Source organism: Triticum aestivum, chromosome 7A (assembly GCF_018294505.1).
Source record: "Triticum aestivum cultivar Chinese Spring chromosome 7A, IWGSC CS RefSeq v2.1, whole genome shotgun sequence".
NCBI lineage: Eukaryota > Viridiplantae > Streptophyta > Magnoliopsida > Poales > Poaceae > Triticum > Triticum aestivum.
Window position 1 is genome coordinate 58,322,780 of NC_057812.1, and position 15,391 is coordinate 58,338,170.

Genomic DNA, 15,391 nt, shown 5'->3' on the forward strand with positions numbered 1-15,391 from the left:
AAGCGTGAATGGAATTCTCGACGAAATTCCCCGTGGCGCGATGCCATTCGTGTCGCGCCAAATCGGTTCTTGGTTTGAACATTTCCTCGCCTGTTGCCTATCCTATTCGAAATTTACGACTCAAGAGAGACCAGAGGAAAGCTAAAAAGATTTCAAGTTGAGAATGTCGTTATCGCTCTTTAAGATTTAGGGATCGACATTCAACAAGTCAAAACTGGGAGTATGACAACGTGAAGGAGCTCGGACGATGGTCAGGGATCAGGCGGGATGGCGAGGAGAACGGCCAAGGTGCTCGCCGTCGCGGTGGCCAGCACGGTGCTCGTGGCGGCCGAGGTGGCCCTCTACCTCTGCCTGCGTCTGTCGAGGCCGTTCTACCTCTCCACGGCCGCCGTCCTGGCGGCGACGGTCCTGACGCTGCTGATCCTGCTCCACTGCACCGCGGGGCGGGCGGAGCGCATGGCGGCGCGGCGGGCGCTGGACGACGGCGAGGAGCTGCGCGTCGAGTACAGCTACTTCCGCAAGGTGGCCGGGCTGCCGCGCAAGTTCTCGCTGCACGCGCTGGCGGCGGCCACGGACGACTTCCGGTGCGTGGCCGGGCGGGGCGCCTCGGGCACGGTCTTCCGCGGCGTCCTCGACGACGGCACCCCCGTCGCCGTCAAGCGGATCTCCGAGGACCGCCCCGGCGCCGCCGGACGCGCCGACAAGGAGTTCCGGGCGGAGGTGGCCGCCATCGCCGGCGCGCAGCACGTCAACCTGGCCCGCCTCCTCGGCTTCTGCCTCGGCTCCCCGCGCTTCCTCGTCTACGAGTACATGGACCACGGCTCCCTCGACAGCTGGATCTTCCCTTCCCCCGGCGACGCCGACGCCGACGCCCGCCCGCGCGGCTGCCTGCCGTGGCCGCGCCGCTACCAGGTCGCCGTCGACGTCGCCAAGGCGCTCGCCTACCTGCACCACGACTGCCGCTCCAAGGTGCTGCACCTGGACGTCAAGCCGGAGAACATCCTCCTCGACGACGGCTTCCGGGGCGTCCTCTCCGACTTCGGCCTCTCCAAGCTCGCCGGCAAGGACCAGAGCCGGGTGGTCACGGCGGTGCGCGGCACCGCGGGGTACCTGGCGCCCGAGTGGCTCCTCGGCGCCGGCGTCACCGAGAAGTCCGACGTCTACAGCTACGGGATGGTGCTGCTGGAGCTGGTTGCCGGCCGCCGCTGCGTGCGGCCGGAGGAGGACGGCGGGTGGTCGTACCTGCCCAAGATCGCCGCCGAGATGACGCGCGCGGGGCGCGTCATGGAGGTCGTGGACCGGAGGCTCTCCTCCGGCGTCGGGGACGCGGAGAAGGCGGCGGTGCGGCGCGCGGTGCACGTGGCGCTGTGGTGCGCGCAGGAGAAGGCCGGGGCGCGGCCGAGCATGGCGCGCGTGCTGGAGATGCTGGAGGGGAGGCTCGCCGGGGAGGTGGAGGCGCCGCCGCCGTCGGACACCATCATGGAGGACCTGCTGGCGCTCGGCCACGCGCGCGCGCGCGGCGGCGGGCCGTTCCGGCTGCCGTCGGCGGGCCCGGCCGGGAGGGCCGCCTCGTCGGCGTCGGTGCTGAGCAAGTACGACTCGTTCGCCATGTCCTACCTGTCAGGGAGATAGCGTTCCTCTTCATGCACAGTCGGGTCAGCTATTAACCTTAGAGCATCTCCAACATGCGCGCCAAACTAGCGCCGCGCCGCAAAATTCCCTCTTTTAGCGCGCGCAACCAGAATAGCTGCTTCAGCGGGCACGCGAAAACCGCGCGCGCGGCATACGTAGTCCAGCGGGCGGGCCGAAACGCAATCGTGCGCCGCTTATTTGCTGCGCCCGCTCCCGCGCGCTGGACTCTCGCGCGCTCGCTCGCACCTCGCACCCCCCCTCCAGTCGCGCTGCCGCCGCCGACCGCGCCATCCGGCGACCGTTCCGGCGCTTTCCCGGCCTATCCCCGCCCCACGCGCGCTTTCTCCGCCCCCCCTCTAGGCCCGCCGCCCCGCGCGCGTGCTGATCGCCGACGAACAGCGCCCACTAGGTGTTCGACAAAACGCCTAGAAGGTATGTATTGCTCAAAAGCCATGAATTTCATGCATGTTGATTGTAGTTTTTTATTTATAGCATAGTATTCAATATTGTAGATGAGTTCGTCGTATGATTCTTCCGAAGAAGAATTTGATATGGAAGAGGAGGAGGATCTTGCAATGATCCTAGCTATGCATATTAATAAAAAAACCGAAACACGGTGGTTCGGTTATGGATCGACAAAAAAATTGGAGGGATAGGATCGATGCCCACAACAGATTGATCAGGCATTATTTTGCGGAGAATCCCACATACCCCGAGTCATATTTTCGTCGCCGGTTTAGGATGAGCACCGAGTTGTTCAGGCGCATTGCAGAGAAACTAGCGAGCCATGACCGCTTTTTTCAGCAAAGGAGGAATGCCGCCGGAGAGCTTGGGCATAGCACCTTTCAGAAGGTGACAGCCGCTTTGCTTATGTTGGCATACGGTATACCGGCTGATCTAGTTGATGATCACTTGGCTATGGGTGAGAGCCAAGCCATCATGTGTGTCAAGCGCTTCGCTGTCGGAATTGTGCAAGTGTTTGGCAAGGAGTATTTGAGATCTCCCAACGCTGAAGACGTCGCAAGGCTTTTAGCGATGAACAAAGCTCGCGGCTTTCCTGGCATGCTTGGCTCAATAGATTGCATGCATTGAACTTGGAAGAATTGTCCAAAGGCATGGCATGGGCAATTCCACGGTCAAAAAAAGGGTTCCACTATAATCCTTAAAGCGGTGGCCGATCAAGAGACTTGGATTTGGCATGCATTCTTTGGAATGCCTGGATCTTTGAATGACATCAATGTTGTCAACCGGTCACCACTGATGAGTAAGATTGCAAATGGGGAGTTGCCACTGGTGCAGTTTGTAGCAAATGGTCGTACATACAACTATGGCTATTATCTAGCGGATGGCATCTATCCAAAGTGGCAAACCTTTGTCAAACCGTTGAAAAAGCCAGAAGGTAAGAAAAATCTTGATTTCCACAATGCTCAGGCGGCGGCTAAAAAAGATGTGGAGAGAGCTTTTGGGATTTTGCAAGCCCAATTTGCTATTGTGAGAGGACCGGCTAGATTTTGGGATCAAAAGATGCTTTGGTACATAATGCACGCTTATGTGATCATGCACAACATGATCATCGAGAATGAGCGTGACCAAGATGTAGACTACTCTCAGTATGAGCTCTTGGGATATCCCGTGCGAGTGCGACGGAGGGCTGAAAGGGTGGCCCATTTTGTTGCCTCCTATCATGCCATTCGACGTCCTGCAGCGCATAATGATCTTCAGAAGGATCTCATTGAGGAGTGGTGGGCATGGAATGGACGACAAAGAGCATCATAATTTGTGCGTTCGTTATTGTATTGTTAAACTATTTGTTGTGTTTAATTGCACTATTTGTTGTATTAAACGATAAACTGTTTGTTTGAGTTGTAATAAACGAAATTGAACTATTTTTTTGTTTGTTTTTAATTTTTTTGCTTTTGTTTTTGAATGCATATGTTGTTTGTGCGAGTCACGCGCGCTGCATTTTTGCGCGTTGCTGGAGCGGCGCGCGCGCTGCATTTTAGCGCGGCTGCTGGAGCCAGCGCTGCGCGCCGCGCCAAACCAGGCGATGTGCGCGCGGCATACGTGTTTTTTGCGCGCGGCGCGACCGGCGCCTGTTGGAGATGCTCTTAAACTACATTTGTGGGTGAGACTTGTGTTGACATGGCATGGGGTTAGACTGTGATTAGTCAATTGGTCCGCCACGGAGGCGGTCCACTTGTCACTTGTGAAGGAAAATTTGTAGGCATTGCCACATGGCACGCTGCTTTGTACCGAAGCGATGACTATTCAACCTCGGGAGCATGGAGGATGAAACAAGAGGGCGGAGATCAAAATTAGGGTTTAGGGTAGGCGATGAGGAGGAGGCCGGCGGTGAGGGGAGGGTAGTCGATGGCACAATTCCGGTTAGTATGCCCGTTTGATTGTGTCATTTTCACGCACCTAGTTTTCTGAAGGTTGGACACAAGGTAATTTATAATTTGCTACAAATCCATTACTAAATGTTTGTTGAAATTGGCCTAATCTTTGTAAGGGTTGTTTGTTTTGAACACTAGCCTTTAAATCCCTAGATTATTGTCCATGATTCGCGGGCATAGATTCCTCTTGACGTTGAGGTTAGAGTTTGCAGGGTATGTCGATGTGGCAGTAGCGCCGGCTTACCTTTGCAATTGAGTTCCCCAGCCTCATCTTTGTCATGTTAGTGCACCCCTCCACTGTCGAGGGTGAGGCAAGTAGCTAACATTACATGGTATAGATACATCATACATGAGCTGACTATAGTGCTTACAAAATAAAGACTAAAGGAGACAAGTAAATCTTCAACATCTTCAAGCCCTTTCTTCTTCCATGATACGATCTTGTACTGCGAATACCAACGAAGGTTCTTCCATAATTTTAATTTTGAGCTGCAATGCCAAGGCTTTGTGCACGCATGCAGCCATTAAAGTAATCAACCAACATCGGCAAGAGTACCAACACCGATATTTCAGGGAAAAACAACCGAACAACTTGGTCGACGTCATTGGGAGCCGAAAGAACGAATCACCATTGTTGAGGACATAGTAGCCGGGACAGATATTGCGAGGACAATCCTCCTCGCGGCACCCGTGAGGAAAAAAATAATCCAAAATCGATCTGGTGAAGCAAGTTCTGAAGAACCATACCTAGACAAATATAATCTTTCAACACCACCATTGACGCAGGGAAGGAGATCTCGTCGTCGAACCAAGGGCTGAAAATTACTTATTGTAGACGAAACGATCTCTATTGAAGAAGAAGACAGCTACCAAAACCCCAATCCAATCTATTGAGAAACACTAACTTTATTGAAAACTCCACTCATAGACCGGGTTCCCGACCCCTCCCGACGCCGGTGAGGCCGGCCGGAGGAGGAGGAACAGACCTATGGTGGTGGAGACGGAGGTGGTGGCAGCGGCTAGGTCCCCACAGGGGAGCTCTCGTACGAACGGGTAGACGAGGCATGTGAAAATTAACAGAGGTCAGACTCTTGGATACATGACTCTTCCGGCTATGACCACTTCTTCTCCACGGCGATGTTTGGCACAACCGTAGCCTTGATGACTTCTCGTCCATGATCAACAACGATAAGCTAGCTCTGGAAGGAACAACGAGCTACCGACGCATCGGGGATTTTAATGTAATTATTTTATTTTCCAGAGTTGTTTATCCTTCTTATTTGACTAGTAATCACAACACGTGCATGTGCACGTGTACCCCATTAAGGATGCATATGCATTATCCATAAATATAGGTAGGCTGAAATTCTGCCTTCAACAAGCACAAGTTTAAGCTAGTTGGCTGCTCTGACAAGTTACAAAAGGATTATTTGTAAACCAATCGGGCAACTGCCCCTGATCCAATTCTCCATTGAATGGAAGGGCATTACCTACCGGTCTTAGAATACACAACAGTGAAGAATACATCTGTAATTGCGTAGCAGTAGCACATGCGTTTGCAACTCTCTAGTTCTAGCCTATCACCCTCTCAATTTCACACGGATCAAATAAGATAGCATTTTTGCTGTTGGTGGCAGGGCCTTTGAAGTAGGCATAGAAGGGCTGGTGTTGAGGCTGGCAGTAGCAGAAGACAGGAACAACAACCTTTCTTCGCTTCATTATTTGCTCAATATTTTTACCTTGAAGAGATAATTATGTTCTGAGACCGGTGCTCCTCGGGGGACTTGACGTGTCACTCACCTGTGGCATCATAAAGATGCTATAATTGTCAGAAAAAAATCTGAATTTTAATAGATGTCAAGAGATCAAATGAAAACACATGCATAACGAAAATATCAAAACAAACCATCATGAAGTAACAATACTACACTAAATGTGTACAATGGAGGAAATATGACACATACTATACTACTAACAAAAAGCGCCAATATTGTAACCAGATGATGCAATAATCATAATAAGCTAAGAAGTGGCAAATGCACAAAATGATCAAACTATGCATCATTTACCTATGCATGTGTATTCTTCAACCACATAATATGTCGTCTGTGCAATATACACAAAAATAATAATTTGATTTCTTTATCAGCATGGTACATATTATAATATAGTGTGTCTATCATCTTGATAGAAAACACTACAATATATGAATAAATATATTGCAAGATCGACATCCTTCAAATTGCTGCTTAAAAAGATGGTTGAGTTTTTCTACTGTTGGCAAAAGGTGCAACTAAGCAGAGAATCATATACAAGGATACGTAATCCTATTGACTCTGCAATACCGGGACAGTGAAATGGTGAAAGAAACTCATGATGAACAACCTACATAGAACCCCATACCTCTATCCTATATCCAACACCCAAAGTAGGATTATACTACATGATAGCTCGTCCGTCGTTGCAAGGAACAATCTTGTAGTAAACATTAACATGAGCTGAACAATTTTGAAGTTAATTGTATAGCATGGATAATATAAAAGGGATCAAAGCTATAATTCAAGTGACAACCATGGCAACCAGAAGAGACCATTTCAGGCATTGGATGTCCTTAAGAAGGTCCTTGAAGTTCTTCTCAAACAGCTTCTACAGGGTCTGCGGTTGCCTCAGTCTGTGAAGGTCGTTAATCAAAAGCAAACTATACTGGTCCTATATATGGCAATGTGAAAAAACTACCGGTTAGAAATCATTATTTTATTGAATCTCACATGTATTTTTCTTTCTAGCTCTTTTCTCCTTATCCTGCTCCCTGAGCTCTTCTTTAGCACAAGGTAAATTCAGTAGTTGTACAGAAATTCCATCACAAACAGGGGCGGATCTACCTCCTGGCGACCCTGGGCAGCTGCCCGGGCTGCTCCGGCCATTCTCCACTAAGTAGTTCACATAAACCATGATTAGTATCACTAATTACACGGGCAAATGCTGGACAATGTCACTGTATGTAGGCTTTGCCCCGGCTCCTTGAGTTGGCTGGCTCCGCCACTGATCACGAATGAGTGTTCAGTATAAGGAACCAGTTTTGGGATCCACACCATGCAAATTCGAATCTACTCCGGTCATATAAATTACAATCCACGTCAAATAAATTATCAAGAAATTAAAAGGATTGTAACCTTCAGCCTCCCCTGCGCATCCAAGCTACAGGACCTTTCACGGTTCCACCGAATTGCACTTTGTTACTACTGAAAGTCTGGAACCCAATTCTCCTGAAACTATTTTTTTTTCGTCCTATAGTGTAACAAGATGTCACCAAATACACACACAAGAGCCTGTTACCAAATACACACACAGAAGCTTGGAATCACCGGCTACCACATGGATCCAATCCAGGGTGTGCGTGGTGAGAAGAGAGGGTGGATGGATTAACCCTTACTGCAATGTGGAGGAAACTTAACAAAATGCATTTCCTTCTTCTTTATTATATTTCAGATTATATATTAACTCCATGGCATCAAAATTCCCGTGCTACAGGAAGCATTCCAAGAGCCTCATCATCTGCACCAACTGAACCTCTTATGAATCAGCAGAATACATGAAGCTCATACCGGCTGCTCTGGAACATAGTCTATCATCTATGAATAGGTCATAATTGTATAAGGGGAGGCTGCTCCAGAAAGTACTAAATGTAGGTTGTTGATCAATTAAATAATTAAACATAAAAAAGTCTGATATTTGAGTAATTGTGACCCAAGCAGAAAACTTTTATTGTTTATGAATTCTCAACAATTCCTATTGTACAGTGAGTCATGCATGAACAAAATCCCCTAAGCAGAACCCTAATGTAGGACTATAGAACCCAAATGCATGAACAAAAACCGCTGCACAGTTCAGCAATAGGAAATTAAAGAAACCGAATCATGTAGTAAAGATGCATATTCTTTGAATATGATGCTTAGCTTGGTCTGATGCTTGCAGTTTCAAGTATTCGAGATGAATAATTTGGTGGCCAAATCTGTCAAGATATGGGCGGGAAGAAATATTTACTACTTGCAATTAAACATTCCTCTGAAGGAGAGGGAGGGTCCTCATTCCTCAAGCCGTGTGTGCAACGTTTTCCTCGCCAGAGAAGATGTGAAGAAGGTGGTGTCAACCAGAGCGCCCATGGCGGCTCTCCGGGAAATTCGTACATGCACACAAAGTATGTGATTCCCTATAGGCTGTATAGACAGGTTTATGCCAATAGTAGCATTCACATAATTTCGCTGATGAAACTAATCTAACTAATCAGTCTGTCCAAATATTTAGGATATATTGCGCATCTATTACCACCTAGTTGATCAATCCCTTTGGTTGAAAGTGTAAAAGAAACTTACTTGCATTAGGCCGTCGGGAAGCAAAAGAGGACGGCTCCAACGGCGGCGACCCATGGCGAAGGGCCGGCGGGGTGGGGCGACGGGCGTGGAGACCCACGGCGATGGGCGCGGCTGCGGGAGGCGCGGCAAAGGGCCGGCGGGGCGGATCCCGGGGCGACGGCCGCGGCTGTGGGAGGCGGCTCCGGGCGCGGCGGGGCGGCTCCTGCGGCTAACGGTGGCGCGAGGCTGCGGGAGGAACGGCGGGGCGGCGAACGGCGCGGGAGGAGGAGGGGTCGAGAGAGGTCGAGGAGGGGGCGAGAGACGTGCGGGGAGGAGGGGGCGAGAGAGGTCGTGCAGGGAGGAGGGGAGAGGTCGTGTTGTCGTGTGCGGGCAGCGGTTTTTTTTCCTAAACGGCAGGCAGATTAGCGATCGATGGGTTTGGCTCCTGGTTTGTTTGCGTTAAACACCGGAGGATTAAGAGCCATTAGATCTTGTTAATGGATGGGTCTGATTGTTTGTTTCTCCACCCTCTCTTCTTTTTATAGGGGTAGTAGATTAATAGATACCAATGTTTTTTTAAGAAAAAAAATCCAATTGGATCGATGATCGATCGGTTGCTGGGAACTGAATTTTCCCTTAACACTAACACTGGATTCTCATACTGAATTTTCCCTTCACACTAACCCTGAATACTAGAAGCAAGGGAACTGAATTTTGTGTCCCTTCACACACATTGCAAACTCCACACTGAAACACCAAACACACAGCAAATTACAACATCTACTTGGATACCTCTAATACAGTAGAACTACCTGTACATTTCTGCTGGACAGTGTATAAATCTTGGAAGCTCTACGCCTCTTAACGCACACATTTCCTCCTGGCACTACAACTCCCAAGGAAGGTTCAAATTAAACCATCATCTGGGTGCCTCCATGCTCATTCCGGACATGTCCGGCACCGTCGAGGGGGCTCCCGATGACGATGACGCGAGATCCCCGGGCACTGGAGCTGCTGCAGGTGGCATGTGCACGACCATATTTTCCGTCACGGCACGGTCCAGCACCAGCTCTTCCCTCCAGGTGCTTCGCAGAGCCTTCAGCCTATCGGCCACCTGGGTCATGGAAGGCCTCTCTTCACCCATGGGACCCAAGCACATCCTCCCGAGCTCGGCCACTTCTCCCAGCAGCGTCTCCGTCCCTGCGCGCACGATGCTCGGGTCCAGAATGTCCTCGAGGCTGTCCTCCTTCATCGCAAGCAGGAAGGACCGCACGAGGCTCTTGCCTTCATTGGGCCCGTCGTTATAGATCGCTGTCTTCCCTGTGATCAGCTCCAGCAGCACGACCCCGAAACTGTAGACATCACTCTTCTCCGTGAGCTGTCGCTCTTGCAGGTACTCAGGGTCCAGGTAACCAAGGGTGCCCTGCACCAATGTCATGAACTGGGCCGCGTCCTTGGGGAGTGTCCTTGATGCCCCAAAGTCAGTCACCTTCGCCATGTAGTTCTCGTCCAAGAGAATGTTCATAGACTTGACATCCCCGTGCACTATAGGGTGGTTCATGGACAGATGCAGATACGCCAGTGCTTCGGCGGATTCTTGAGCGACCCTGAGACGGGTGTCCAGCGACGGAGGTGGACTCCCGTAGCTACGATGGATGAACTCAAATAGAGTGCCATTTGGAATGAATTCGTAGACCAGTATGGGGACTTCCACCTCTAAGCAGCAGCCTAGAAGCCTGACCACATTCCGGTGGTTGGTCTGTGAAAGTATAATAATCTCCTGCACGAATTCATCAGTTTCGACCACGTTCATTATCTTTGAGCGTTTCACGGCCACTACCCTGCTATCCTTCAGAACGCCCTTGTAGACAGTGCCATGACCACCCCTTCCCAGTTCTTTGCTCTTGTCAAAATCGTTTGTAGCCTTCTTCAGATCTTCTTGTGTGAATATCTTCAATGTGTCGACTTCTTTTGACATAATTTGGCGATATAATACCTGACCACCATTCTGATCAAAGAATTTGTCCTTCTCTTCGGCAAGCTTCCTTTTCTGATACTCAGCCCGTAGAGCAAAGATACAAACCATGAGGAAGACAATACTGAAGGATATGCCTGAAAATCATGATAGTTAATCACCATCAGTTCAACTAGCGGCACTGTCCACGTTTGCCAAAAAACCAGTGCAACATACTGCGCCATTGGTTTTCCATATAACATGCATACAAAGTGTACTTGGAGTTGTATAATTGGTACATAATATTTTGATTACTAACAAGTAACAACCTCATTACCTAAAACCACCTTCAACGCTTTCTTTGGGTCAGCTGGAACGCAGGGTATGCTCTTGGGATCATCGCTCCTGAATCCTGATGGGCATAGACAGATGTAGTTTCCATCGGTATTTCTGCAATTACCTTTGCAAGGATAGAAGGACTGGTTTGGAGGTTCGCACTCATTGATATCTGTCATTTCAAGGAAGTGAGGAGAATGCCAACATGGATCAACTGATAGAAAGAGTGTAGGTTGAATCTGCAAGATGCATATACGTACCTTGGCACCCTCCTTGTAGGTAGGGATTGCCCTCATAACCTTGAGAGCACTTGCAGCGGTAACCGGGGCCATTGGAGACACCGATGCATTCACTGTTCATGGCTTGGCATGCATACTGTGATCCCATCTTGGTGGCTTCCGAACAACTTTTATTACCAACAACCCAATCTAGTACCAAAGGGACCCCCTCTGTATATTTAGTTGCAAAATTTGTAGAGATGATATATGAATGATTGAACTTGAACCAGTCCTCCTCAGCAACGAATGTGTAGCTGCATGGGCGGGAAGGCTGGGTGATAGAGTTGTATATTGTTAATGGTCTAGATCCGGTGCGAAAGGAGCTGATGTTTCCTGGAAAGGGGGTTTCGCAGCAACCCATGCCAACGCACTGTGTGCTACCATTCATGCTACTTGCGTCAGTGCAGAATGAAAAGCATGAGTTAACAATGGGGAACAAAACCTGGTTCTCGCCCTTGGTGATTCCTCCGATAAATCCAAGTGTAGCACAACCGATCGATATCAACTTGTTCTTGGTGTCGGAAAGCTTATGAAAAGGATCAAGTCTTAACCCATCCGAACCGCTGCTATTGGTGCCGTCGGTGTAGTTGCATTCCCATGCTATACGTGGATTCAGAACACAAATCTCGCCCGTGGTAAGATTGATGTCCAGTATCCTAACTCTGGTTGAAGCTAGATATGGCCCACTGGCATTGCATGTGACACTAAAGGGTTCTTGGAAGCAGCCTTTCCCGGTGCCGAACGGGTACGGGATGCTGATGTTACCACACTTGTCTGGGCAGTCAGGCCGTGCCATGCGGATGCTCCCAGAGGACTCAGACCCATAAGCGGTAGTACTATGTTGCAGGGTGGCGGTGAAAAGTAGTAAGAGCTTCAGTCCTGTAAGGCAACGACCAAGTGATTGATATGAGTCATTTGGCCCTGAATAAAATAAAATAAATTCCAAATACTTGCTTTCTTCTAGAATATGGTGTTTCGTCATTCCTCCAAACACAATTAATAGGGGAGACCCCCTATAACCTCCGATTGTTTGAAATATATCAGTAGCTAGTTAAGAGTTTAGTCCACTATTACAAACAGTTTGACCCAACAATATTGGAATCAGATTTAGAGAGCAAAGGGTATAGCCCATGTTTGAAAGTAAAACATGGACTTTGAATGTCTATCTATGGTTTTCTCTGATTCCAGGTCCATATTAACCACAGAAGAATTGAAGCTCAAAATTAAACTAGGTGCGAAGAAACAAAGACTAAAAACTTGAGTACACAATGAATATGGACAGAATATATATTTAATAAATATATTAGTCACCTGTTTGTGGCTCTATGTGTATAAAGCTAAAATGATACATTATACCACATTCTTGCCCACTACGACACCACGTTTTTAGTGATTTATACTGGGTTTTTTTCCCCTGTTGTCTTATCATGTTCGTTCCATTTTACATCTTGAAACGAAGAATTGTAAGAATTCATCTTCTATGTAGTAATATATTTCTGTCATTTGCCATCGGAAACCAGCCTATTTCTTCCATGCCGCCACTCCATGAATCTGATTCCTACATGCAACACAGCAGTGAACTGAAAATCCCCTCTACGATGCAACTGAATGTTTCGCGGTTTCAGCGATGGAAGAAACGGCAAACTATCTATGTTGGGCTTGCTTACATCTCTTCTCCTAATTCCTAGTTCCTCCTAATCTCCTAAGGCTTCGAGTTTGCATTACATCAACGGTACAGGACAAACTCCAGCAACAGGGGGAAAAAATGCCCCCTGACCAGTCGCACCATATGCGTCAGCCCAGATAGACAAATCACTGCGCTGTGCGACTAGGGTTCGCCGTACCTTACAGGGCCTGGTAGCCCAGAGAGCAGCACGGCGCGGCGGCTGAATACGGCTGCGGGGGAGGCGGGTAGCGTCAGATACCCGGATCCGACGTGGCAGTGCCGGTAGGAGGGGACAGACCACCGGCCGCGGAGGCTCGCCGGAAGCGGAGGTTCCGTACTGGTGGTGGTGCGCAGATGGAGCAGGCATCTGCATCGGCGGCGAGAGGCATGTCGCCGGCGAGGCGACAACGGCGGCTGGGGGTCACTTCGCTCTTTTTTTTAGCAAAAGGGGGCTCAGGTCGGGGAATTGGGACATTGGGGCCCCTAACCTGCTCATATGGGCCAGGCCAAGCCTAACCGGCCCGGTACGGCCTTTTAGTGCTGCGTAGGCCTTTTAAGGTGTCTCAAAAAAAAAGTGTAGGCCTTTTAAGCTTGCCTAAAAAAAGGTCTTTTTAAGCTGAAAATTTAAGCCTTTTTGGGTTATATTTTGACATTTTTACTGCTCTTTGCACCTTTTTAACACGACGGCCGGCACATAGATGTGTCATGACGGGCCACCCTTTTTACGTCACGTGCCAAGCCGACACCCGAGCCCAGGCCTTCGGGCCTGCATGGCACGACCGTTTTATAAAAGGGTGGACATGGGTCGTGCCGTGCTAGGCCTTTTTATAGGCAAGTTGTGATGTGCCGACCCACATGGGCCGATGTGAAACATAGCGAATATCGTTTTTTTTTGTGTGTGCAGAAAATTGTATCGTTATAAAAAAAACAAGGGAGCACCTATGGATGATGCGACTAAACACTATTTTTGTTTTAGTCAATTTACGGTTCCTCCCTCTCAACTATACGATTTAAATCCAACACCTTATGTTCCTCTTGTTCTTCTTTCCATCCAAGCGACATGGTTCATCTTCCTCACCCAACCCACGATTTCATCCCCTCCTCCCCCAGCCTGCCCCCTACCTCACGCCTGGCAAGTTCCCCTGCCCAGCTCTCACTGGGGATGCCATTGTAGGCTGTCTCGAGCTCGAGGGCTGTCTAATCCTACCCACCTCCAGCGAGGTCATGGCTCACCCTCGTCGGCAAGGTTGCGACCATCACGGTTTGGATGGGGCTTTGCTCCACTTTCGGGCAAAGTAATTTGTAAATCCATGCAACTGAGAAGTAACTAGTATTGGATAGAAATAAACTCGTGTTAATTTTCCTAAAAAAGATTATTATGAGACCCCGGTGAAGATTAGAAAATGAGAAAGTTACAGCACAAGTTTTGAAGCTTAAATTGCAATGCTTAAATTGTAATGTTATTACGTTCACATGGGTGGAAAATGGTAACAAAAATTATACGGTTAAGTTTCAACTTTCTCTCTCCCTCTGTGTGTGTGTGTGTGGACACTTTTAAAGTACTCCCTCCATTCCAGGATATAAGGTGTATTGGTTTCCGTGCAAGTCAACCATTTTAAAGTTTGATCAAGATTATAGAACAAAATAGAAACATTTTCAATACCTAATAGATAAAATATGAAACTACCTTTCATGATCGATCAAATGATATAATTTTCAGATTCTGGATATTGATACATTTTTCTTAAAAGTTGATCAAACATGCACGAGTTTGACTTAAAAAAAACAAATACACCTTATAAAAAGGAACGGAGGGAGTAGAAATAGCACTATGTTTATAAGAATAGATTTCCGCAGTTAGCATTTCCCCTTCCAGGAGTACTTTGCCATATATGTTGCCCAAATACCACATCTACACTCATCACAAGATTTATTTAGACCAAATCACAAATAGTTAAAGATCATGACACCCTTCCCAGAAAAAGGAAAAAGAGGATGATGGCACCCCTTCAACCAGCCACCCATAAGGCAAGTTAGGAAGCAAGAGGGCGAAGAGCAACGAACAAAAGGAAAACACCATCACAAAACTTCTGAAAAGGGAACTATACATGGTACATAGAGGGGACTGTAAGGGAGAACAAGCGAGGCCAAAAAAGAGATTCTTCTCACCCGCAGTCAGCGACCAGTCCATGATTGGAGCCTGGCTCGAAACCTGGTTCTGCTTCTGCAGGCGCAGGTCGAGGTCGAGGAGACCCGCTCTCCTCCTCCTCCTAGCTGGCTGGCTGGCTGGCTATTGACCCGCTCCACAGGATCATTGGCCACACGGGCCCCTGTCAAGCCGCACCTCAGTAACGGAAGAACGGAATCGGCTCGCGGAAGCCGACTTGGCTTGGCGGAGGCTGGCTATCTTCATCAACAACTCAAAATCGAGGTGGTGCGGACCACTTCGGAAGCAGATTGACATGGAGGCCGACGCTCAGCGGCTGGCTGCGGGGGAATATTACCCGCGCAACTTGGCTTGACTCTTTCAATATTTCCCAAGACCGGGGTGGTTTACATCACCTCAGATGCTTTTCGACCTGGAGCTCGGACGCAGGAAGGCACTATTCGGAAGATTTTTGTTGGACCAACTTCAAGACCGACAGCGACTGATGTAGACGAGCAGCTCGGGTAGGCGAGGTGCTGCTAGCTTGAATACCAGTTCAGAGGCTACTGATGGTACCCACGTGAGACGAGCCTACTTGTTCGGTTCGATTGTTCTTTCTTTTACTCGAGAC

General features: G+C 48.8%; 2 protein-coding genes across 2 annotated transcripts; one reads left to right on the plus strand and one right to left on the minus strand.

Moving 5' to 3' along the window:
• Positions 1 to 26: 26 nt before the first annotated feature.
• On the plus strand, positions 27 to 2,246 carry LOC123151384 (probable receptor-like protein kinase At5g20050). The gene has a single exon (XM_044571109.1). The coding sequence runs from the start codon at positions 268 to 270 to the stop codon at positions 1,630 to 1,632; it is 1,365 nt and encodes a 454-aa protein (XP_044427044.1). The 5' UTR covers positions 27 to 267; the 3' UTR covers positions 1,633 to 2,246.
• Positions 2,247 to 8,986: 6,740 nt separating this feature from the next.
• LOC123154430 (wall-associated receptor kinase 3) lies at positions 8,987 to 13,054 on the minus strand. Its single transcript, XM_044573171.1, has 4 exons — positions 12,793 to 13,054; positions 10,931 to 11,827; positions 10,672 to 10,842; positions 8,987 to 10,492 (listed from the first exon to the last, which is right to left on the minus strand). The coding sequence occupies exons 2-4, from the start codon at positions 11,742 to 11,744 to the stop codon at positions 9,300 to 9,302; spliced, it is 2,178 nt and encodes a 725-aa protein (XP_044429106.1). The 5' UTR covers positions 11,745 to 11,827; positions 12,793 to 13,054; the 3' UTR covers positions 8,987 to 9,299.
• Positions 13,055 to 15,391: the final 2,337 nt, after the last annotated feature.

What these genes read in the sequence shown, in the direction of transcription:
- LOC123151384 (XM_044571109.1), top strand. Translation starts at nt 268, where the DNA reads ATGGCGAGGAGAACGGCCAAGGTGCTCGCCGTCGCGGTGGCCAGCACG.
- LOC123154430 (XM_044573171.1), bottom strand. Translation starts at nt 11,744, where the DNA reads ATGGCACGGCCTGACTGCCCAGACAAGTGTGGTAACATCAGCATCCCG. An exon ending in CCTACAAGGAGGGTGCCAAG is followed by an intron (nt 10,843 to 10,930) that starts GTACGTATATGC and finishes TTGAAATGACAG; the next exon opens with ATATCAATGAGTGCGAACCT. An exon ending in AGCGTTGAAGGTGGTTTTAG is followed by an intron (nt 10,493 to 10,671) that starts GTAATGAGGTTG and finishes CATGATTTTCAG; the next exon opens with GCATATCCTTCAGTATTGTC.